Source organism: Bubalus kerabau, chromosome 6 (genome assembly GCF_029407905.1).
Source record: "Bubalus kerabau isolate K-KA32 ecotype Philippines breed swamp buffalo chromosome 6, PCC_UOA_SB_1v2, whole genome shotgun sequence".
NCBI lineage: Eukaryota > Metazoa > Chordata > Mammalia > Artiodactyla > Bovidae > Bubalus > Bubalus kerabau.
Window position 1 is genome coordinate 117,411,118 of NC_073629.1, and position 23,293 is coordinate 117,434,410.

The 23,293-nt window shown below is 45.9% G+C and overlaps 1 protein-coding gene across 1 annotated transcript in view; it reads right to left on the reverse strand.

The window, feature by feature from the left end:
- Nucleotides 1-864: 864 nt before the first annotated feature.
- The window catches only part of COL6A3 (collagen type VI alpha 3 chain), a 90,676-nt gene continuing 68,247 nt past the window's right edge, over nucleotides 865-23,293 (reverse strand). The window contains exons 37-44 of the mRNA XM_055586546.1: nucleotides 22,700-22,796; nucleotides 21,244-21,942; nucleotides 19,933-20,035; nucleotides 16,133-16,662; nucleotides 14,172-14,435; nucleotides 13,024-13,122; nucleotides 3,004-3,168; nucleotides 865-1,667 (exon numbers count right to left, since the gene is read on the reverse strand). Of these exons, the coding sequence (XP_055442521.1) occupies nucleotides 1,624-1,667; nucleotides 3,004-3,168; nucleotides 13,024-13,122; nucleotides 14,172-14,435; nucleotides 16,133-16,662; nucleotides 19,933-20,035; nucleotides 21,244-21,942; nucleotides 22,700-22,796 (2,001 nt within the window). The 3' untranslated portion in view covers nucleotides 865-1,623. The remainder of the gene's footprint in view (nucleotides 1,668-3,003; nucleotides 3,169-13,023; nucleotides 13,123-14,171; nucleotides 14,436-16,132; nucleotides 16,663-19,932; nucleotides 20,036-21,243; nucleotides 21,943-22,699; nucleotides 22,797-23,293) is intronic.

A 23,293-nucleotide genomic window follows, 5' to 3' on the forward strand; every position in this document is an offset into this window, starting at 1 on the left:
TGTACTCAGAGACAAAGCTCAGTTCTTCCTCCAGGTGCTAGGCAAATGTGCTCGCTTTGAGTGCATTGGTGAATTTAGAAATTGCACCTAAAGATCTGGGTGGAAATCACAAGAAGTGAGGGGTCTTTGTGACCGCCCAGTCTCTCCCCACCCATCTCCATGGCTCGTGACAAGCGCTGACTCGTCCTCTCTCACCTCCATCAACAGAGTAACTGACAGACCATCCCCCGTCTTACATAAAGCAGTTCTGTCCCCACCCAAGGAACGCTACCAAAAGTCCTTGCCTGTGTCCTTGTGCTTCATCATAGAAATTCACTTTCCTTCCTAAGTGGAATTGAGGTAACACCTAAATATGTATTTCTTTGTTTCTTGTGTTATTTCTAAAGAAAAGAGAAAGGGGGTCTTTAAAGGAAAAAGATACTTTATGGTCTGTCTGAGACTCCTGAAAGGGGCTGGGGAGTCCTGGGCCAGCGACCTCCCACTTCTCAGCCACTGGATGGAAGCAAACAGAGCCCCCATGAAACGGTTATCTTAAAGAGGCAGTGGGGGAGGTCACGTCTCTGGGACACAACTGCAAGTCAGAGGTGGGCGTGAAGGCCAGGCTGCTTCTTAAGACCAGGGAGACTCCAGGGGCCCTAAGCAAGGACTGTGATCCACCTGGTCATGGAGCGCTGGAGGGCAGGTGGGCTGGACCCCCCGGGTCTCCCACGCTCTGTCTGATAGAGCACCTTTGCCCTTCACTGGACATCACAGGGTGGTGTGCAAGACTATGCACCTGGACAGGGCCCAGTTCCCCCGGCCTGGGGAGATTCTGACGACAGATGCCATATAGAAACAACGCAACCAAGAACGCCAAACCCACACTTTCAATATACTTTATTAAAAAGTTCCTTTGTATAAATTTCCTAAAAATTTTAAAATTAAAATTAAACCCCCCCGCACAAAAAAAAAAATTTTTTTTTAACACACACACAACATTAGAGGAATGCCAACAAATCTTCTCTATCGTGACTTTCTTTTCATTCTTTAATTAAGGCATTGGTCCCACAACAGTGCGCCAAGATTAAGGGATTTTGCTTTCTTCTAACTAGTTTGTTAGAAGCTTTAGAAAAAGAAAATCAGCTTGAAATCTATTGCAGGAGACTGGGGGCGGGGGGGATGAAAAAGCTGGATTCTTGTTTCTTCTCCATACACAGGCTTTCCATCTAAAGTCATGCTTAATAAAGAGGCGAGAAAACGAACCAAGCAGAAGTATACAGGGTAGCTGTGAAGTCAGGGGCTTATTTTCTAGATCTTACACTTGCCTGAAAGAGGCATAACGTGAAACTCCAGAGGGAAGTTGAGTCTATAGGAACGTTCACATAAACGCCAGCAGTGGGTAACGGTTACACAATGTTCAGAGTGTATGATGGAATCGCCCGGAGACGAAGAGGGTCAGGTCCACAGACACATGTAGCACCATATTGATAGGTTACGCGGCAGAGGCTTCCTCCCAAGTCTGGGTGTAAATCAAAGCATGAGACGGTACAGTGCGAGGGAATCTACACCCAGAGCTCCTACAAAGACGACGGCGATGGCTGACTCCTTCTTCTTCAAGAGGTATGTGTCGCTGGTCGGCCACGCCTAGGTCCCCATCGCGGCGATAACTCTGGGCTGCTTGATGGGCACTGGAGGGGTGGGGAGGGGGTGAGGATGGAAGGACAGAAGAGGGGGGGAAAGTCACATGATTGACCCGCAAGAATATCGCGTTTCTCGTGAAAATGGTCCATGGCCTCTGGCTTTCACCATCAATCTCACTCGTCAGCTCGTTTCCTTCAACACCTCCCCTGGAGTTTCCTGGCCTGGACTTCAGGGTTCTCTGTGTCCTCTGAGCCCTTTCTATCTCCTGGTATCACCTGCCTGGCCGTTAAGCAAATCCAACACTCCCGTTCGGCACTGGCCCCAGACTCCCTGTGTAGCTGTTGTGACTTTATTATCAATCAACTTGCCTAACATGATAGAGCTATCAGATGGCCTTGCTGTCAACTTTATTATTTAGAGGAAGCAGGACTATCTAAAGATGAATAGACTATACAGAGGCTTCCCAGGTGGCGCTAGTGGTAAAGAACCCGCCTGCCAGTGCAAGAGACAAGAGACCCAGGTTTGATCCCCGGGTCGGGAAGATTCCCTGGAGGAGGGCACAGCAACCCGCTCCAGTATTCTTGCCTGGAGGATCTCATGGACAGAGGAGCCTGGTGGGCTGCAGTCCATGGGGTCGCAGAGAGTCATGCATGACTGAAGGGACTGAGCACAGACTATACATATAGGCGCTTCCAGGTGGCGCTAGTGGTAAAGAACCTGCCTGTCAATACAGGGGGTGTAAGAGACGTGGGTTCCATCCCTGGGTCGGGAAAATCCCTTGGAGGAGGGCACGGCAACCCACTCTAGTACTTTTGCTTGGAGAATCCCATGGACAGAGGAGCCTGGTGGGCTCCAGTCCATAGTGTCACACCGAGTCAGACGCGACTGAAGCGACTTGGCACACAGACTATATAGAGGTCATTATTTATTTTTCATTACATTATTTTCCCAATAATCATCTCTGTTACAATATTTATGAATACCAGAAACCTAGTAATATTTCTTTTTTTTTTTAGCCACCAGGGTGGCATGTGGGATCTTAGTTCCCCAACCAGGGGTTGAACCCACAGCCTCTGCAGTGGAAGCATGGAGTCTTAACCACGGGACTGCCAGGGAAGTCCCAGCAGCTTAGGAATATTTCTAAAGGGTGACGAGTGGTTAGCCATATGTTTCCTCATTGGCAAAAATGCTTTTAGGAGATAATAATAACTCAGAAAATGAATACTATGTATTTTATTTGTATAACTTCCTCATCCGAAAATCCAGTTTACCTTCTTTTTCAAAACTATCAGCATCATTATCATTAAACATCTTTAAAAGATGAATGCTTGGCCTGGATCCTTTATCTACAAAAACCACGAACACAAGATCAGAATCACTTACCAGGAGGGCAAACCTTTTCACATTCATCCTGCGAATTAAATCTGTTTTCGTTTCCACCGCAGCCTCCATACCAGAATCGGGCGCAGTTTTCAGTTACGGAATCATAGTACCACTTTAATACAAACTCTCTGCAAGTTCCGCCGTCCTTTGGCAACTTACATATATCTTGAGGAACAAGATGGGGAAAGATGATTAATGCAGATGTGTCAGTGACTCTGCTCCTCGCACGAGGAGCTGAAGGTCTAATCCCAGTGCTGTCAGAGAAAGAAAGCAGAAGCGTTTCCAGAAGGAAAAATTCCTTTACCCCCCAGAGCCTCGATATCCATACTGTCAGGGGGACATAATACTCACCTACAGCTTCGAGAGCAATAAATACAATCCTATCAATAAAAGGGCTTCACAGACTGCACTTGGAATCTCAACTGTTGGCAACTATTATCGGATGATTTCAGACGAAATGAACTTGTTTTCCCCTTTCCAATCACTGTCTACGGTTCTTTCAATGCTCAACCCCCAGAGAAGCAACTTAAATTTTAAAACCTTGGAGTTTTCTACTCCTTGGCAAAATAGCAATTAAATTCTGTCAGAACATTGTTCAAAAACAAGACTCTCCATTTCACTACAAGCCAAGTTGATGAAAAACAAAAGTCAAAGTGGAAAAGAAAACCCTTTATGAGTACGTGTGTATATGCACACAAGTGTGTGTGTAGCTACTGACTTTGTGACCAGCCAAAGTTTACAAGCCAAAAGAAGTGCTAACACTGATGTAAAACTCACAACAGTGAAAATGTCACCTAGTAAAGCTATTTTGAAGACAGAGAAGCATTCTTTTGCCAGTTAAGGAAGTCTTTTATGTTTTGAATGCATTTTAAATGCATGCGTCTGATACAGCCCAGCTGCAGAGTGAAAGCCACATTTTCCACCATGCCTGGAGAGAAAAGTCTACAGTTCACACACAGTAAAACTTCTGGTTACAGAGTTTTTTTGGCAAACTCTAGATGGGGCTGGGAGAAGAGACGCATTAATATTAATATCAACTGTTAAATGAAAATTTGAAAAACATAAAACAAAGCCCCTGGAGTGGACAACACTACTTGTTTATGTAACTACCTGTGTGAACCACTGCTCCCCTCTCCACACACACACACACACCAGGCTCACATCTCTGGGGGCCTTCTCCCCAGCTGCAGGAGTGGCAGGGGTGGTGAGCTTCTGCAAATGCTGGTTGATGCCAAGAAGTTAAAGGAAAGACCTGGGTCTTCAGATAGAAAACCAAAGCTTGGGTCAGCCATAATGGAGCAGACTTACAGGCACAGGATTGAAGCTCAGAATTGGTCTAAGACCCTGCCTGGTGACTTTGGGGAGGCTATTACCCCTGCAGGAGGAAGGTGGCCCCACAATTACAGCATCTCTGAGTTGCAGACTTTTCAGAGGCCCAGAAGGCCAGCAATGCAACCCAGAGCTTTTTGAAGACCTGAGGAGGCCAGGATAAAGTGATGATAACTCACAAAACCAATGTTCCTCCTCTTATAAGTGCCAGCACTGGGGGAGAAGGCCTGGTTTTAAGGAAAGAGGGGACTGAGCAAAGTAAGACCATTCAGCCACAAACACACATCCCTTGTTTAGCAGTGGGTCCCCATTAGTGTGGGAACCTGGCCGAATGGTCACCGCATCCCTTCCTCTTTCTTCCCTACAGCGTCCCCCAGGGGCCCAGGTTGGTTCCACGTTGTTTATTCAAAGTGCATTCCCGTTCTGGCCAACCGTGTTTCACTCTTTAGGTCCTACTCCACTGTGCTTTCTGAAGCAGATAAGTCTTCCCAGACCCGAGGATGCCCAGCCTGCAGGCAGCCCTGCAGTAGGACACTGTTCCCTGACCCACTGGCTTTTCCAGTTTCCTTTGATCTTCACCTTTGCTCTCCAGCACTAAACCACAGCTGTTGCATTCTATAGCCTTTATTCCAGCAGGAGTTGCTGCTAAGACCTGAAAGGTTTACTAATGAACTATCAGCACACGACCACTCTGGACACACAGACACTTGAAGAACCAAGAGAAATAAATTAACATGGGCCTCAGTAGTATCCAAAGACAAAATCCTGGGATTCTCCATTTCTTTAAATTAAGTTGTATTGGAGTATAGTTGCTCTGCAAGGTTGCATTAGTTTCTACTGTACAGCAAAGTGAGTCCACTATAGTATACATATTTGTTGCGTCTGACTCTTTTGCAACCCCATGGACATGTCACTTGCCAGGGTGCTCTGTCCACGGGATTTCTGGCCAAGTATACTGGAGTGGGTGGCCCTTTCCTTCTCTAGGAGATCTTCCCCACCCAGAGATCAAACCCTGAAAAGTATGAAAGTGAAAGTCACTCAGTCGTCTCCAACTCTTTGTGACCCCATAGACTATACAGTCCATGGGATTCTCCAGGCCAGAATACTGGAGTGGGTAGCCTTTCCCTTCTCCAAGGGATCTTCCCAACCCAGGGATCAAACCCGAGTCTCTGGCATTGCAGGTGGATCCTTTACCATCTGAGCCACCAGGGAAGCCATAGATTATGTATATCTCCTCTTTTTTTAATTTCCTTTCCATTTAGGTCACCACAGAGCACTGAGTGGAGATCCACAGTAGGTTCTCAAGCATCAAAATGGGAGGTTTTATGTTCTAACATTTTTCTGTATGTTCTGAATTCTTAACAATGAGTATCTATTGTTTTATTACTAGAAAAAGGTATCTAAAACTGAAAACATGTTAAAGTGGAAATTCTTGTCAAAAATCAGTTGAGATTTCTACAGTGTCTAAAAGTAGCATTTTTAAAGGCATCATCTTTGACATTTTCCAAGCCAGCAAGTTATCAATATTTAAGTACTTTCTTAAGCAAAACTGTGGGGCTTAAGAGGAGTGGAAAGTATTTATGGTACAGATATAAATACGTGCAATTATGTTCCTTATTAGTTTAACGGCTTCAAAACAAGAAGGTTTAATTGCCTTTGGACCAGACACTGTTGACATAATGTGAAGTGCTTCCAAACCTCTGAAGCAGATACAACTGGTGGAATGAATAAAACTTTCCCACGTCTATATTTTGAGTATTGACTCAGAAGTACCAAGGAAATATTTTCTGCATTTTTGACTTTATTTTAAATGTAGTTGTAGCTGTATGTTAAATGTAGTTTCAGGTCTTGACCAATAAAGTATCATTTCATAAGACTTTTATGCTTCACAGTAAAAAAAATGCCAAATGCCCTTGGGGACCCCTCATGATTTAAACATGGTAGCTGACTTAGCTACCTTCTCACGCAGCAGTAAACACACTGCCTTGAAGATGGCTGCGTCTCTTCAACCAAGAGAGAAAGTGTTTGTAGCTATTTAACGTACCTCAGCTTGTGGGGTTAAGTTCATTCTTTACATTATTATCAACATAAAGTCATATATTTTCCACATCACATCATTTTATGGCAGCCAACACTATATAGTCATGGTAGAACACACAAATACTGGATTTCATCAAATCTAAGATACCTTAATTTTATGATGCATGATTGTTTTATATTCCGCTAAGTAAGAGAAAATGCTGCCAATAAGACACAATGTGTCATCAACTTCAAGTCACATTTCCATTTTGGAAGTACTGCAGTGGGAAAATTTGTGCATCTTAGAATCAATAAAGGAAGCAAAACATTGGTGAACTTTTTTTCTTCTGAGCTGTGTAACTGACCCAGAAATGCCTGCTCAGACAAAACATGGTCATTTCTACAGACTGCTAATTTCTAGAGTAACTAAAATGAATGCTACAGATTTTGTTAGTCATTTGACTCCTTTTTGCACTGAAACATCTCTTCATACGTAGGTAGGTCAATAATTTAGGATTCATTCTATAACACTAAAAAAGCAAATTTTCTGAGGTCTTTTTTTTTTTTGCTGTTTGAAACCTTCAGAGTCTTTGCTTTACTAATCATATGCATATAAAATATCTCTCCAAGGCTTCTTCAGCCAAAAATAAGAGAAACAGGAGACAGATGGTGACAGAAACGTAATACAAATGCAGTGTCCTCCAAACCAGCAGGAGCGAAGCACCCTACAAAAATGCCTAGCAGTCTGTGCTTTAAGACTGTGATGATCACTGGAAGATTCATTTAATTGCTACTAAATGCCATTTTCAGGCAGCAAATGCATCCCAGAAAAGTGGGTGTGTTTCTTTTAGATGCTGAGAAAAGCAAAAAGTGGGTGGGGATTTTTTTTCTTTTCACAGGGCTTGTTATAGTTTGTTGAGAAAAAAAAAAAAAGGATTAACCATTTAAAATGGAATCATGGGGCTTCCCTGGTGGTCCAGTGGTTAAGAATCTGCCTGCCAATCAAGAGGACCTGGGTTCAATCCCCAGTTGGTGAAAGTTGCACATACCACGGAGCAACTAAACCCATGCACCACAACTCCTGAAGGCCACACACCTAGAGCCTGTACTCCGCAACAAGAGAAGCCACCGCAATGAGCAGCCCACACATCGCAAGGAAGGACAGACCCCCACGTGCCGCACCTAGAGAAAGCCCATGCATAGCAACGAAGACCCAGCACAGCTAAAAATAAATAAATAAATAAATACGTCTTAAACAAAGTGCAATAGAATGGCATCGTGTAGGACTGCAAAGCCTGGAATCCTCGTCAGTAATGATGCTATCGGTCTGCTGCTGTGGTCAACCTTCGTCTCAAACTGCTGCCTTACTCACATTCCACCTCACACTGATGCCACACCTCACACTCCATGCAAAACAGGGCTAGGCTTCATCAGGGGAGACAAAGAATCCTTTCGCTAGGGTGTCCTCACGTTCTGGGCCTGTGTCACACTTGTGGTAAAGAAGTACCTATCAAATGTGAATTTCCAAAGTGGCGAACATTAACAAACGCCAACGAAAACTCAGGTATCAGTACTGTCCGGTCTTCCTCCCCCTCACTGGATGCCACGGATCAGAGACTTGTTCATTTCACAGGATTTTGGCCCACAGATTCCTGCACAGATTCAAACACTGGTCACCATGTTCCCCAAACCCAGAGTGGCTAACTATGACAAAATTCAGTTCCTAAAGACAGAATCAAAACCTAGTAAATCTTTTATTCATGAGGTAAAAAAGGCACACAAGCGTCTAGCATTTACTATACAAGAAAGGGCCACATCTCTGCAAGCACAAACCACGTTTCTAGTAAACTGGTGCTGCAAAAAACAAAAAGAATCAAACTGTATTTATGTTCACATAAAAATGCTGGCTTTAAAACTGATACTTGCCTGAATTGTCTAGAAAATACAGGTTTGCAGAAAGAATGCATATTGTGGCAATTGGCATTTAGATGTCAAATATACATATAACTACAGAGGAAGAATACAGTTACTGTACTTGTAAAGTTACTTGTAAACAATGATTTGTTGTTATTCTTTTTTCCTTTCTGCCAAAACATGAATATTGTTAAAATGTTTGACCCCCTGGAGAAGTTTCTAAAACATCTTAATTATATGGGAGAGAGGGAAGGGAGGCACTGGGAGGGAGGAAAGCAAGCTTTCATCTCCTGATCTGTTTATGCATTTTGAATTTATACATTCTAAAGTAAATACCCAATTAATTCAAGAAGAGCTTTCAAGACAGGGTATGTGTATGTGTGTGTGCGTGTAACTCCATATGTTCACAAGCAAATGTTTACTAAGTGATTTCTCCAGGCACAGCACTGTTTTGTTACTTGTGGGATAGAGATCAGTTATGCAGAAGCTTGTTAAGAAGAGCAAGTAATTTATACTTTCAGACTGACTTGAATCACTGGGGGGAAATACACATAGTTGCGCACACACACACACACGTGAAACAGCACTCAGGTCCTGGGGCTGAGGGTTCTGTACAGATCAGAAGGAAGGAGAAAGGTTTTGGGTTCATACAAATCTAACTACCAGTCGTCACCACACACAAGCCCCGGTTTTAACATCTCTTTACTCTCTGTCACATGAAGAGAGGAGACCTAAGCATTGAAGGTGTGGACTGAGAATACCTTCCTACTTCTGAATCTGTGATTCAGTCTTAAAAAACAAGACAGCCCAGCAAGATGCCTGTTTAAAGACTGTGTTGTTTATATTAACTCAACACTGTTTATATATTCTTATCCCTTCTGGACCACACATAAGAAGACCAAACACATCCCCAAATCTCACTGTGCAATTTATTCCCAATTATTTTCTCTCAATGAAGCATCAAATTTTCTAGAAGTTTCACATTCTCCACACTCTATGAAGTCACCAACGAGTGGCGACAATATGCACAGATCTCAGGGACTCTGAAGTCAGAATGTCATCAGTCCTGACCCCTATCTTTGGTGAAATCCTAGTGGGTCCCTTATGGCTTCTCTGAACTCAAGCACCATGCTGGGTGGGCTACGGGCTGCAGAAAACCCCCAGAGCAGAGACAAAAGCTGATCCATGGCCCTTTGATTATGAGCAGAAATCAAAGGGGTTGGAAAAACTCTAATTTGAAAAGAGACATGCCCCTCAATGTTCACGGCAGCAGTATTTACGATAGCCAGGACGTGGAAGCAACCTAAGTGTCCATCAGCAGAGAAATGGATAAAGAAGATGTGGTGTATGTGCACCATGTAATACGACTCAGCCACAAAAAAAAAAAAAAAAAGAATGAAAGAATGCCATTTGCAGCAGCTTGGATGGACCTAGAGATGATCTTGCTGCTGCTGCTGCTAAGTCGCTTCAGTCGTGTCCAACTCTGTGCAACCCCATAGACAGCAGCCCACCAGGCTCCCCCATCCCTGGGATTCTCCAGGCAAGAACACTGGAGTGGGTTGCCATCGCCTTCTCCAATGCATGAAAGTGAAGTCGCTCAGTCGTGTCCGACTCTTAACGACCCCATGGACTGCAGCCCACCAGGCTCCTCTGTCCATGGGATTCTCCAGGCAAGAGTACTGGAGTGGGGTGCCATTGCCTTCTCCAAGAGATGATCTACTAAGTGAATTAAGTCAGAGAAATAGAAATATCGTATGATATCATTTATATGTGGAATCTAAAATATGATACAAATGAACTTATGAAACAGAGACTTACAGACAGACATAGAAAAGAAGCCTACAAACCTGATGGGCATCAAAGGGGAAAGGAGGCAAGGGAGAAGAGATAGATTAGGAGTTTGAGATTAGCAGATCCAAACTACTACACATAAAATAGAAGCAAGACCCTTCTGTTTAGCACAGGAAACTATATTCAATATCATATAATAATCCATATGAAAAAGAATATATATGTATATCTGAGTCACTTTGCTGTACATCAGAAACCAACCCAACATTGTAAACTGTAATTCAACTATACTTCAATGACTCCAAATATATATACTTCAATAATATATTTCAAAAAAAAAAGAAAGAAAAAAAAAACAGAGGCATTGAGACTTCAATTTCCTCCTACATCTCAAACCATCATGCCACATCCTTACTGCCATTCTTTTAGTCTAAGTTAAAAGTCATAACATTGAAAGCTTTTATAAAGTTTTTTAACACAACTCTTAAGAAGTTGAAACTTAATTACCCAATGTAACATGAATTTCTGAGTTATTCCCATACATTTATGTCAGGAAAGAACTTGGAAAGGCCAGAGGAGCCTGAAACACACCTGGCTCTCTGACGCTGGGAAAGATTGAGGGCAGGAGGAGAAGGGGCAATAGAGGATGAGATGGCTGGATGGCATCACCGACTCGATGGACACGTTTGAGCAAACTCCGGGGGAGACAGAGGAGCCTGGCGTGTCTGTTAATGGGGTTGCAAAGAGTCAGACACAACTTAGCAGCTGAATAACAACCTCTATCACAGACCAATTCCTAAACTTGTTTCCAAATATAAACTATTCTGAAACGTTATGCAGCTTTATAAGTAGTTGGTTTGTTGACCCTCATTAAACATCTATGTATGTAATAGTTTCATAATTCCTGTATTGACTTTATTATCTTCTCTGTAATAACTCCTTATGTCAAAAGTCATTATGGGTTATGGCTGAATTAAGAGATGATAGATAAATGTGAAAATACAGATGTAGATATACACATGTATACATGGACAGGGGGAAAGTCCATCAGTGGAATAAAATACTCTTCTAGTAACAGACAAGACTCCTCCAGAAACAACTAAAAGAACCAAGTCCTATATTTCCAAGCAGGCCCAAGGAGATGGAGGTGTGGAGGAGGAAGCCACCCAGTTTCATTTAAAGGCAGGTGAGCTAGGATGGCGATGGCACCCCACTCCGGTACTCTTGCCTGGAAAATCCCATGGACAGAGGAGCCTCGTGGGCTGCAGTCCATGGGGTCACTAAGAGTCGGACACGACTGAGCGACTTCACTTTCACTTTTCACTTTCATGCATTGGAGAAGGCAATGGCAACCCACTCCAGTGTTCTTGACTGGAGAATCCCAGGGACGGGGGAGCCTGGTGGGCTGCTGTCTCTGGGGTCGCACAGGGTCGGACACAACTGAAGCGACTTAGCAGCAGCAGCAGCAGCAGAGCTAGGATACAGACGCTACAAAAAGGGTGAGGTGGAGAAACAAGGATCATTTTAAAACTTGCAATGGAAAGAGTAAAATGGGGAATCCTCACAGCTCAAAAAATGAGTGTGCCGCTGCTTCTGATGATACAGGACAAAGTGGGAAAGCACAGCTGCTTGTACATCCAGGATCCACAAAAGCGGCTCAGCACCCAAGAAATGCCTTTCGCCCTAATCCATAACAGAAACAAACTCTGTAAAGAAATACACCTCCCTCCTCCTGACTGGGGCCAATAGGTTGTTGTTGTTCAGTGGCTAAATCCTGTCCAACTCTTTGTGACCCCATGGACTGCAGCACGCCAGGCTTCCCTGTCCTTCACCATCTCCCAGAGTTTGCTCAGATTCATGTCCATTGAGTCAGTGATGCTATCTAACTATCTCACCCTCTGGAGCCAACATATTAATTCAAAACTAGCAAACTGTCCCCATAATTAGTGGAAACCCTTTGCTTTGGGGTCTATAAACCAAAAAGATATCTAAATCCCATGGAATTTTGACTGTGGAATTAATACCAGTATCTTTGGCAGAATACTCTTAAGCAAAGCATATTGGCCATTTCAATAACTAGTTTCCCACAGATGAACAATCACAGCTCACGTTCCCCTGGAGGAGAGGTTATGGGTTGCCCAGAGTTCCACTGCCCAGGAACAAAAACAAGAAACAGCTGTCACTTCCAGAAACACGTCTTAACCTGTCACAGATTTCACATAGAACATGCACATGCTCAGCTCAGGCCCAAGAGAAGGGCAGGCTAGATTAAGCCAGGGTATATGCTGAGGAACTGGGACCTGAGCATCAGTTCCGTGAGTCACTTCCAAACCCCCGGATTTCATGGATTCCAAACTGAGCTGTCTCGTGTTCTTCTGAATCGTTTCTTATTAAATTAAATCACTGAGTGGATGAAACCCTATGCTGTGCTGCATCACAGACCACAAATAAACTCAAGTCCCAAGATGAGGCACCGGGGAAATGACTAAGGGACTCATGAGTTCCTAGCTACAGTCCCCCAAAGCTGCCCTCGGTCAGCTTTTTCTAAGAACCTCGGGACCGGCAAGGTAAGTCACCATTTGGAACTTGGAATATGGAAGTTAAGACCAGGATGGACCACAGAGAGCCACTTTAGAACATTCCCCATACAAGTCCCTCCTGGTCTGAGGATTAGAACCCCAGCAAATTAAACTGTTTGGAAGAATTCTTTCTTTTTTTTTTAATAGTATAATTTACTGGACTTTCTCCTTTTAAGTGTGAATGGGCCGTGGAGTTCTGCTTTTAGCTCTGCTTTTGTTTTTAACGTTTGGCCTCACCACATAGCACGTGGGATCTTAGCTTCCCAACCAGGGATCAACTCATGACCCCTCCCGTGGAAAGACGGAGTCTTAACCACTGGACCCGCCAGCGTAGTCCCAAGAATGCTTTCTTAGTGCAACAACGCACCTAAGATTTTCAACGGCTCACCTGCTTTACTCCCAGCCAACCGGTCTGCGCTCACCACTAGATTGATGGTTGCACTAGAGGCTGATCGCTCTGTTTGTGGAGGTGGAGGCTGAATTTTCTCTGAAAAAGAAAAAGATTCACCCCTAGTAAGTAACTCGGAAAAGTAAGAGACCGAGGCAGGCTTGATTTTCTGGATCATGTCTTAGGTAAGGGTGGGCCACTGAAACACAGAGCCCCAAGAAGTCTCTACACACACGACTCCTGTCTATTGTCTACACATCTGATTCATCTCAACAAGCAAACAGAGAAAACCTCTGAACTTGGAACAGGTCCTCACCGTTTCCACATAACTTCTGCTGTTTCCGTCCTAGGAAACAGAGCCCTGGGGCTGAATGGTCTTTGGACTCACATCTTTCTGCGTTGCATGGTAACAGATGAGAACTGCCCATCCTCACTCATGGTTCCTTGATGTGAATGATACCGGCCCAGGAGAAAAGAGTAGGAGCCTCCCCCTCCACGTCCCAGGAGCAGCAGGGGTGGAGAAGAGTCAGGGTTAAGGGGGGAGGGTCCAGGAGAACTTGGGGGGTGGGGCATGAGTACTGAACAGAGACCGGGACAGCACAGGCAAGGGCAAACCCCGGGGCAGCACAGGCACCACGGGGCCCACACAGCAGAGGGCAGAGCAGGACACTGTGGGCCCAGGGGAGGGGCACGCCGGTGCCCTTTCTGCAGGGCTGCAGATGTCCCGCGGTCCTGGGATGGCGAAACTCCAAGGGCTCCCTGGTTACTCCCTATGGAGCGCCACTCGGGGTTTTCCGTTCACTGAACACGGAAACTCAGGCACGGCAGGTGGCTGAGACCCAGCCAGGTTCTGCGGGCATATTTCTTCCTCCCTGGGAAGTGGCTACACTTGGGCCCCATGGATCAGGTTTCCTCCATCAAGTATCCCAGGACCCCAAAGGCAGGGTAATAGTTAACAATAGTTGCCCAGTTTCCGTTTTGTTAATTTATCAAGTTGGGTACAACCAGGATGTGCAGGATCTCACTGTAACCTTGTTGCTGTTTTTCAGGACAAGGTCCAGTGGATCGGAATTGTTCCCTTGGCCTCCCCGTTTGATATCCTGTGCAGAGAGGGGTACTGACTGTCCTTAAGGTGACCTTGCACTTACTCGTGCTGAAGCTGCCTTGGTAGATGGCTCTGACCTGAGACCTCAGGGAGCAGGTCACCGTGACATGGTAAGTCTGCCCGGGCAGCAGGCCCCCGACGACACGGGCCGTGACCGTGAGGTTCTGCTTCAGAACCACGGCCTGATCGTGGGCCGAGGTGACGGTGAGGTTGTATATGTAAGGGCTGGGGGGCTCGGGCCTCTCCCAGTGCAGCCTGGCACTGTTCTCTGTGACCTCGGACACGTGGATCTCGCGAGGTGCCTTCACTGCGGAATAGAGCAGAGGGTAGAGAGCATGAGATACAATATACGACCCTAGGGGCTTCCCTGGTAGCGCAGTGGATAAGAATCTGCCTGTTGGTGCAAGAGACACAGGTTCGATCCCTGGTCCGGGAAGATCCCACACGCCGAGGGGCTGCTAAACTGGTGCGTCACAACTCCTGGAGGCCGTGCACGTAGAGCCCACGCTCTGCACAAAAGAAGCCACGGTGCCAAGAACCGTGCACCATAACCCAAGGGGAGCCCTGCTCACTGCAACTAGAGAGCCCTGGCATCAGCGCAGACCCAGCGCAGACAAAATTAAATAGATACACAGTTTGTAAAATGATCTTCATTAAAAAAAATCTTTAAAACATTAATTGATAAAAAGTAAAACCCTAAATGACTGCAACATATAGGCCAAAGGTGAAATCTGAAAGATATGTACCAGTAGACAGCTGATCTGAAGCTTAGGGGAGGCAGAGGAGTAATTTCTCATTTAAGCTCCTGAGAAAGACTGATGTAACTACCAGCATATGTGAAATATGAAATTCACAGTAATCAAAAATCTCATCATTCATCCACCAGGTATAACACTACCTTTTTTTTTTTTTTCTGTTGAAAATCTAATTAAGAAGATACTTTGAAAATGCACAGTCCAGTGTGCTTAATCTGAAATCTTCAAGACAGAATAAGCCCCATAATTTACAGTCTATTAAATACACATCATGGCACTTCAGGGCATGACCTGAAATTCTCTGAAGGAATCCCTGCTCTCTCTCTGTTCATAAAATGAAGACAATGTCCACTTTTTCAGGAGCACATACATTCTGCCTTCACTTTTCAACTCAGTTTGTGACTCCAAAGGAACTTCTAAGTGTCTTCTTTGACGGAAAAATAAAACAACACAGTCTGAGTCCCATGAAGCCCACCTGCCCCTGATCATCTAATCCAGCCTGGAATGTACTCTTCCCTGAGGCAGTACCAGCATGCAGTCCAGCCTGCAGGGACAGACGGATGGTCTGGCTCTAACTTTCCTCTTTGCTAAACAAAATGGCCCAAGGTAAGCAGAGCACAAAGCCTGGGCTTCCTTTCTGTGGCTATGAGCTTCACAGTGGGGACAAGGCTTGTAACTGCAAAGCTCCATCCAGAACTTTGGGGGTCACAGTCTGAGGGAGGGAGGTCTAGCTCCAGAACTAAAGCCTAGAAACATCTTTTTCACTGCCTAAGTGCTGACAACAGGCTTTATCCTTCTCTCACTCCCTCAGCGGGGTCTGAAACTCTACATCGGCTTAGAACTTCTCCCTTTAGCCTAAGACAACCGCATCTCCAGCTGGGGAGGGGGCTGGCCACATGCTACATCCCGAAGAGAATGGGTCACTCCCGAGCTCACCTGGTGCAGGCTTGGAGTTGGGGTGGGGAGTGTGGGAGAACAGGCAGCAAAGGCAGGGGGATTTATTTCACTTGCTCTTTGCATGGAACTCATCAGCCTTGCAGGGTGCGCGGCAGGGGAGAGAAAGATTGCTTTTGAATACAGAAAGTAAGCAATGTTCTGGTAATTCTATGCTCAGATCAACACCTTACAAGATACTGCATCTGGATCTCAGATCCCAGATCAAGGACTGTCTGGTTTGCTTTGTAACAGGCTCCGGGGACAAGCCCTGGACACAACAAATGAGAACAGCACAAGCTGGCGGCTTTCTTACCCACGGGCTTAGCAGTGCCGGGTCTGCTGGCAGCCAATTTGGCTGCCTGGGGCCTGGGGGCCTCGGACCTCGTGGCCATGGACCTGGCAGCAGTGGGGGGTCTGGCAGGGGCAGGTTTGGCTGCTGCAGGCTTCGCGGCTGCTGCAGGTCTGGCTGTGTCTGTCTTTACAGCCTCGGGCCTGGAAGCCACAGATTTGGTGGCCTCAGTCTTGGTGGCCATGAGCTTTGCAGCCTCGGTCTTAGTGGCTTCAGTCTTGGTGGCCGTGGGTTTTGCAGCCTCAGCCTTGGTGACCACAGATTTGGCAGCTTCAGTCTTGGTGGCCTCGGTCTTGGTGGCCACGGGCCTGGCACTGTCCGTCTTGGTGGCCACGGATCTCCCAGCTGCGGGTCTCTCATCCACAGGTCTCGTGGCAGCTGGCTTTGAGGCTGGCAGGTTCACCACCGTTACTGGTTTGGTGGTGGTGATCACCGGCTTCGTTGTGGTCACCAGTTTGGATGTAGGACTTGAAGTAACGTTATTAGGAACATTTCTGTTAAAATATATTAAACATTATTTTGATTCGTACATATTTTCTCCTGCCATTTAAAACAGACAAAGACATAATTCCATGTGCTATGTAAAATTTGCTCTCTCAGCAAAACACATGCAGTAGTTTATATATATTACATACAATATTACATATACTAAATGTGTCCTTCTAGGATCTGTGCCACAGAAAAGACATTTAACAGCATATTAAAAATAGAATTATTAGAAGTGAAACTTCAATTGTACTATAAATATACTTGTCATCTTATTTTCAATTTATAAAGTAAAACCAGGGAGAGAGTAAAGAAAAAAAAATAAATGTTGTCATTATAATAATACTTATCAATAATGAATAATAAAAAATAAAATAATATTTAAATAATACTCTAAATTCCAGGAGACAGTGGAGCACCGAGAAGCCTGGCATGTTACAATCCATGGTGTCAGAAAGAGTTAGGCATGACTTAGCAACGGAGCAACAGACTAATTATAAAAACTGACCAACTGAAAAACACACCCCAAAAACTAAGCTCATTTAACAGCCACTCTCATTGTAAGAAGGTATCCACGCAGCAAGACGCTGCGTTGAGCTGGAAAACTATGACATCGACATACAAGTTGAGTCCCAGTGCTCACTGTGGATTTCTGTTTGTACTAATTTCTGTGTGTGTAGTTGTTTCTCTCACAATTTATTAATTTATTCTGAACCCTTAAAAAGAATAACAGCATAACCAGCAGACACGACAGCACAGACCCAGTTTTGTTTGTTTCTTATGCTGAGACGATCGTTATTGTTTCATAGAAGTGTCATGCTATATGGCATATACAATATATTCTGTTCAAGTTGATATCATAAAACTTCAAACCCTACGTTGTTTGGTTCATTCTGTTTTCTTAAAGATAAAGTTGAGCCAACGTGATGGAGTATTCAAGGGAAATTAGACAGATCATATTAAAAGGCTAGAAAAATAGAACCTGTGGACCTAGATCTAGCAGGATGAGCACCAGAGGAGGGTCACTGTTGGATTAGGAATGATTTTCAACTTACCAGGCTTACCACACTTTTACCCTTATGGCAGAAAATGAAGAGGAACTAAAGAGCCTCTTGATGAAAGTGAAAGAGGAGAGAGAAAAAGTTGGCTTAAAACTCAACATTCAGAAAACCAAGATCATGGCATATGGTCCCATCACTTCATGGCAAATAGATGGGGAAACAATGGAAACAGTGACAGACTTTATTTTGGGGGGCTCCAAAATCACTGCAGACACCGTCTCCTTGGAAGAAAAGCCATGACAAACCTAGTCAGCATGTTAAAAAGCAAAGACATTACTTTGCTGACAAAGTCTGTCTAGTCAAAGCTATGGTTTTTCCAGTGGTCATGTATGGATGCGAGAGTTGGACTATAAAGAAGACTGAGTGATGTAGAATTGATGCTTTTGAACTGTGGTATTGGAGAAGACTCTTAAGAGTCCCTTGGCCTGCAAGGAGATCCAACCAGTCCATCCTAAGGCGATCAGTCCTGAATATTCACTGGAAGGACTGATGCTGAAACTGAAACTCCAATACTTTGGCCACCTGATGCGAAGAGCTGACTCATTAGAAAAGACCCCAATGCTGGGAAAGATTGAAGGCAGGAGAAGAAGGGGATGACAGAGGATGAGATGGTTGGATGGCCTCACCGATTCAATGGACATTAGTTTGAGCAAGATTTGGGAGTTGGTGATGGACAGGGAAGCCTGGCATGCTGCAGTCCATGGGGCTGCAAAGAGTCAGACACGACTGAGCGATTGAACTGAACTGAGACTGACATAAAGCGCTCCCTCTGAGGACAGAGGCAAGAGCTGAAGGAGTTAAGGGGTGCGGAGAGAAGTACGTAAGGGTGGTAGGAAGAGGCCACCTGGGGGTCAGCCAGGAGAAGCCAGGAAATCACTTTGCAAGGCTAACTCTAATCTGCATCTCATTTGGACTCAACAGCCAAAACCTGCCTTTTCCCCAGAGTGTGACGCTCCATCCTCTCTTGGAGGGCATGAATTGCTGGCACAGTGCTTGGCCCCAGTTCCTGTCACCATGTCCCTCTTTTGCAGTCCCCCCATCACACGGCCACACTGCCCTCCTCTCTGTTCCTGGATTTGGCATCAACAATAGTGCTGGACATAAGACCACAGAGCATGTGCCAAGTGGCCAGCATCACTGTGAGCGCCGCAGCCCTACCCACCTCCCAACCCCCTCATGCTCTGTCCAGGAGATCGTACATGTCTCCGCCTTCAGTCACCACCATCACCTATGCTGCTGCCGCCGCTGCTAAGTCGCTTCAGTTGTGTCCAACTCTGTGCGACCCCATAGACGGCAGCCCACCAGGCTCCCCCGTCTCTGGGATTCTCCAGGCAAGAACACTGGAGTGGGTTGCCATTTCCTTCTCCAATGCATGAAAGGGAAAAGTGAAAGTGAAGTCACTCAGTCGTGTCCAACTCTTCGTGACCCCACGGTCTGCAGGCTACCAGGCTCCTCCGTCCATGGGATTTTCCAGGCAAGAGTATTGGAGTGGGGTGCCATTGTTTAAGAAGACTGGAGTCCATTTTTTGCTTCAAGTGTCTAACCCTTCTATAGGAAATCATTGCACACTGGTTAGATTGCTGGGACATATGGCCCAATGGCTCACCTTTCTCTGTACCCATGCTCGTAACAGTGTGATGCAGCAAGTCTCCCCAACAGGTCCAGCTCCAGACTCTTGAATCTAGCAAGGCTGGCTTTGGACAGGCTTTGGCCAGTGGAGCGGAGCACAGGGAACAGTGTGCTGGCTCCAGCCTGGACCTCAGGGGGGCTTGCCCACTTTCATCTTCTCTCTTGGAACCCTGCCCAGTCTCCTTGGGTACAAATCCAGGCTTGCCACTTAGAGCAGAGACAAGTGACCCATGTCATACCACCCCAGACCATCAGTCCACAGCCGACCAGCAGCTGATCACAAGCATGTTAAGTGAGCCCCTTAGAGGCCAGAAGAACTGCCCAGCTGAGCCCAAACAAAACCCACCAGCCCACAGAATTGCAAATTAAACAGTTGTTATTGTCAGCCACTAAGTTTCAGGTTGTTTGTTACACAGCAAAAACCAATGGAGATGACAGATTCTTCTCCTGAAATGCTCCACGTGACCTCTGGGAAGTCCCATTTTCTGGATTTCAGCATCCTCACCCCAAAAAGTTATGTGTTGGCTAAAGGACCTGTGTGTGCCCTCTAGCACTCTTGCTTCTGAGACACTTCTTATCATCACTTACATTTGTTTGTAACCAAACTGCACGAGATTCTTTGCCGGTTGGTCTGCTTGGAACCAATCACACTGTTTCCTGATATCTGGGGACAGGTAGAAAGCATCTTTACCTAGAGGGAAAAAAAATTAAGTGCATGTGAACCACACGCAAATTAAAGTTACTCTGCTCAGGAGTTAAATGGATCACACAGTGGGTAGTCCATAAACACTTGTTGAATCAATTCATTCTTCCAGACGATCTAAATCCAGTGACTTGAAACATGAAGCGTAATGGTCCTCAGTCCATAAAGCATCTTAAATCAGTATCTTCTATTTGGCAATATTTGGGTGATTAGGTTAAAGGTGACATTTACTCAGTGTGCAGGAAGACAGGAATAGAGGAGAAATCAAGCGCAGAGCTAAGTAAGCTCCAAGCTCTTGAACGTCAGATTAGAATCAACATTTACAATGCTGACCTTACTGTCAACATTTTCTCAATGCTATTTAAGGAAGCTTCTGTTTTTAAACTTCTGAAGACAGGAATAGTGACCCCTGTGTGAACTTGCCAGCCCAGCTTTGCTTTACATTTTTTTTTCCCTAAAATTTTATGGTGGGGGGGGGGTGCAGAGTATACTTTATAAAGCTCCCTTGTTTGTAAGACGTTCCTGTGCTGACTCTGGATAAGGCAGTGGTGAATGCTACACCTCCCCCAGGACGTGTGGTCTACAGGGACCACAGATCCAGAAATGAATGACAAGAGGCCATGTAACAGATGCAGTAAGTACAGCATCCAGATTAACGACGCTCAAGCCTTGGGCGTGGGGAGCACCCCAGTGAGAAGGGGCACATGGAGGGAATTTTTGAAGATGAACGTGGGTTTGCTGCTAAAGCAGGGTGGAGAGCATTTCAAGGAGGGAGAGCCGCAACAGCAAAGGCTTGGAAGCAGCCAAGTGTGGGGTTGGGGGGTAAGATCAGATCAACTCTGCTCCTTCTAGAAGCTTCCCTGGTCCCCCAGGGGACACACTTCAATGTGACCAGCATGCTTAGTGTCGGGCTTAATAAATGTGTACTTGACCCCTGTGCCCTCCTCGACCATTAGCCCCCAGGAGCCCAGCCTGTGGCTGGGAGAAGCCCGGTCAAGTCTGGTTGAACAAACAAGTGGAAGAAGGCAGGATTCCCATCTATGTCCACTGCAACCCCAGCTCCTACCAGTGTGTCTGGGACGTGGGAGATGCCAATAGACACCGGCTGAATGAATGGACAGGTCAACGTGGGCACACCAGCTATCATTCCCAAACCCACGGGCCCACCCCTGGAGCCAAGGGCACACAGGACTCACTGCTGACGAAGGACGGCAGCAGCCTCCCGAAGCGCATTAGGGGCTCCTCGTTGAGCTCGGTCGACTTGTCCACTAGCTTGAAGAAGACGTCGTTGGGCTCGCTGGCGGAGCTGTACAGCTCCTTGACGTTCACCTTCCTGCCAATGCCCAGGATCACGAAGAAGTAGCCTTTGCACTTGGCCTGCAGGATGGCTCTCTGGGCCTCCTCCAGCTGCTGCTTCTGCACCTCTCCCGTCAGCATCAGCACCACGATCTTCAGGTCCCGGGGGTTGGGCGCACTTTCGAAGATGTTCTCAATGGTGTAGTCGATGGCGCGGCCCAAAGCCCTGGTCCCCTGCAGCTGGGTCATCCTGCTGCCAAGAAAGGCCAGCAGCTTCTCTTTGGAGCCATAGTTGGTCAGGGAGAACTCCACCCTCACGGGCGGCACGCTGGCGTTGTCCACCGCCTCGTAGGGCGCGTGCTGCACCACCGCCACGCGGGCAAAGTGCTGGGAGGCCTTGGGGTCCGGGCTCACGTCCAGCTGTCGGACCAGGTACTCGATGTACTTCCTCATCTCGTTGAACTGGAACGGGGTGGTGGACTCGGAGCTATCTAAGATGAAAGCCATGTCGATGTCCACGTCACTGCCTGCTGCCCTCCTGTCCCTGAAGGAAGGCCTCCAGCTGCCGAATCCACAGGATGGGTCAATGTTGCAGATGTCTAGAAAGAAGCATGGCAGCTTGTTTATTCTGTCACTCTCAGAGTGAGAAACTGCACGTCAGTCTGCAGGGGGTCTGGGGTCATTAAAATTGTCACATAATGTAGAAACTATGTGTACCTTATTGACATTATTGTGGCCAGATTTCAGTTTTTCATCACCTAACACTTACCAGGGGAAACTAATCAGCAAGCTAAAATCCTTTTTAATATGGCTTTGGGTTCGATCCCCAGGTCAGGAAGATCCCTTGGAGGAGGGCATAGCAACCTACTCCAGTATTCTTGCCTGGAGAATCCCATGAACAGAGGATCTTGGCAGGCTATAGTCCATGGGGTCACAGAGAGTCAGACACGACTGAGCAACAGACACTTTTGGCATAATGAAAGAGTAAAAAAAGGGGGGAAGGAAAGAAAAACACCTTACTTCTTTGCCACTCCTTGAAGAGTGTTTTCCAGAAAGTCACAAAGCCAGATTATTAATTTCTGGACTCCAAGGTCAAAACATAAGCAGAGCCCACTTGCTCCTTTATTACCTACGGAACCCAACGTTCTCCTAACAAAGACAGGCTCTGTTTGGGGGGAGTCAGCTTCAACCATGGAACCTACATATGCAGCATTCACACTGGTAAATACAGGGCCATGTGAATCTTCGTTTAACTCAGGCTTTTTGTACAGATGGTGATTATTCACTCAGTGTCCCCCTGTGGACGGTGTTTTGCAATTGCCACTGAACAGGCTTTCCTCTTGGAGAAGCACTTACCCAAGCAGACGTGACAAGTCAGGACATTCTTCAAGAAGTCTGTGAGGTCTCCGCCAGCAGGAAGGACAAGGGCATGTCCCACCGCTGTGTTATTGATCTGGTTTAAACAAAAAGAAATGTTCAGGAGGAATATACTGGATGTTACCATTTGAGAATACAGCTGAAGAAAACATTAGAGTCACATCAATTAAATAACCCCCCAATAGCTTCTCTTTCTTAGGAAGTGGGGTTAGGAAGGAAGGCACTGATTATAATAGAAAAGCACAGGTTTTCTTCCAACGAGATGAGCTGGAGTTCAAACCCCTCTCCTGCACTCTCTGCTGGACCTGAAGCAAAGCTATTTAACTTCTCTGGAATTCAGTTTCCTCTGCTGCAGTCTGGGACTAATGGTAGATTCCCATGAAGTTATTTGGAGGATTAAATTAGGTAATGAAGCTAAAGTGCCTGGTATAGTCTCCAGCAAACAGCAGGGTCCTCAATGTTAACTGTTATTTCTAGCAACAATAATAGCAACTAGCCAACATTGGCTCCATCCCTCTTTCATGTGCCCAAGTCCAGAAAGGGATTTAACAACAAAACAAGCAATCACTTCCA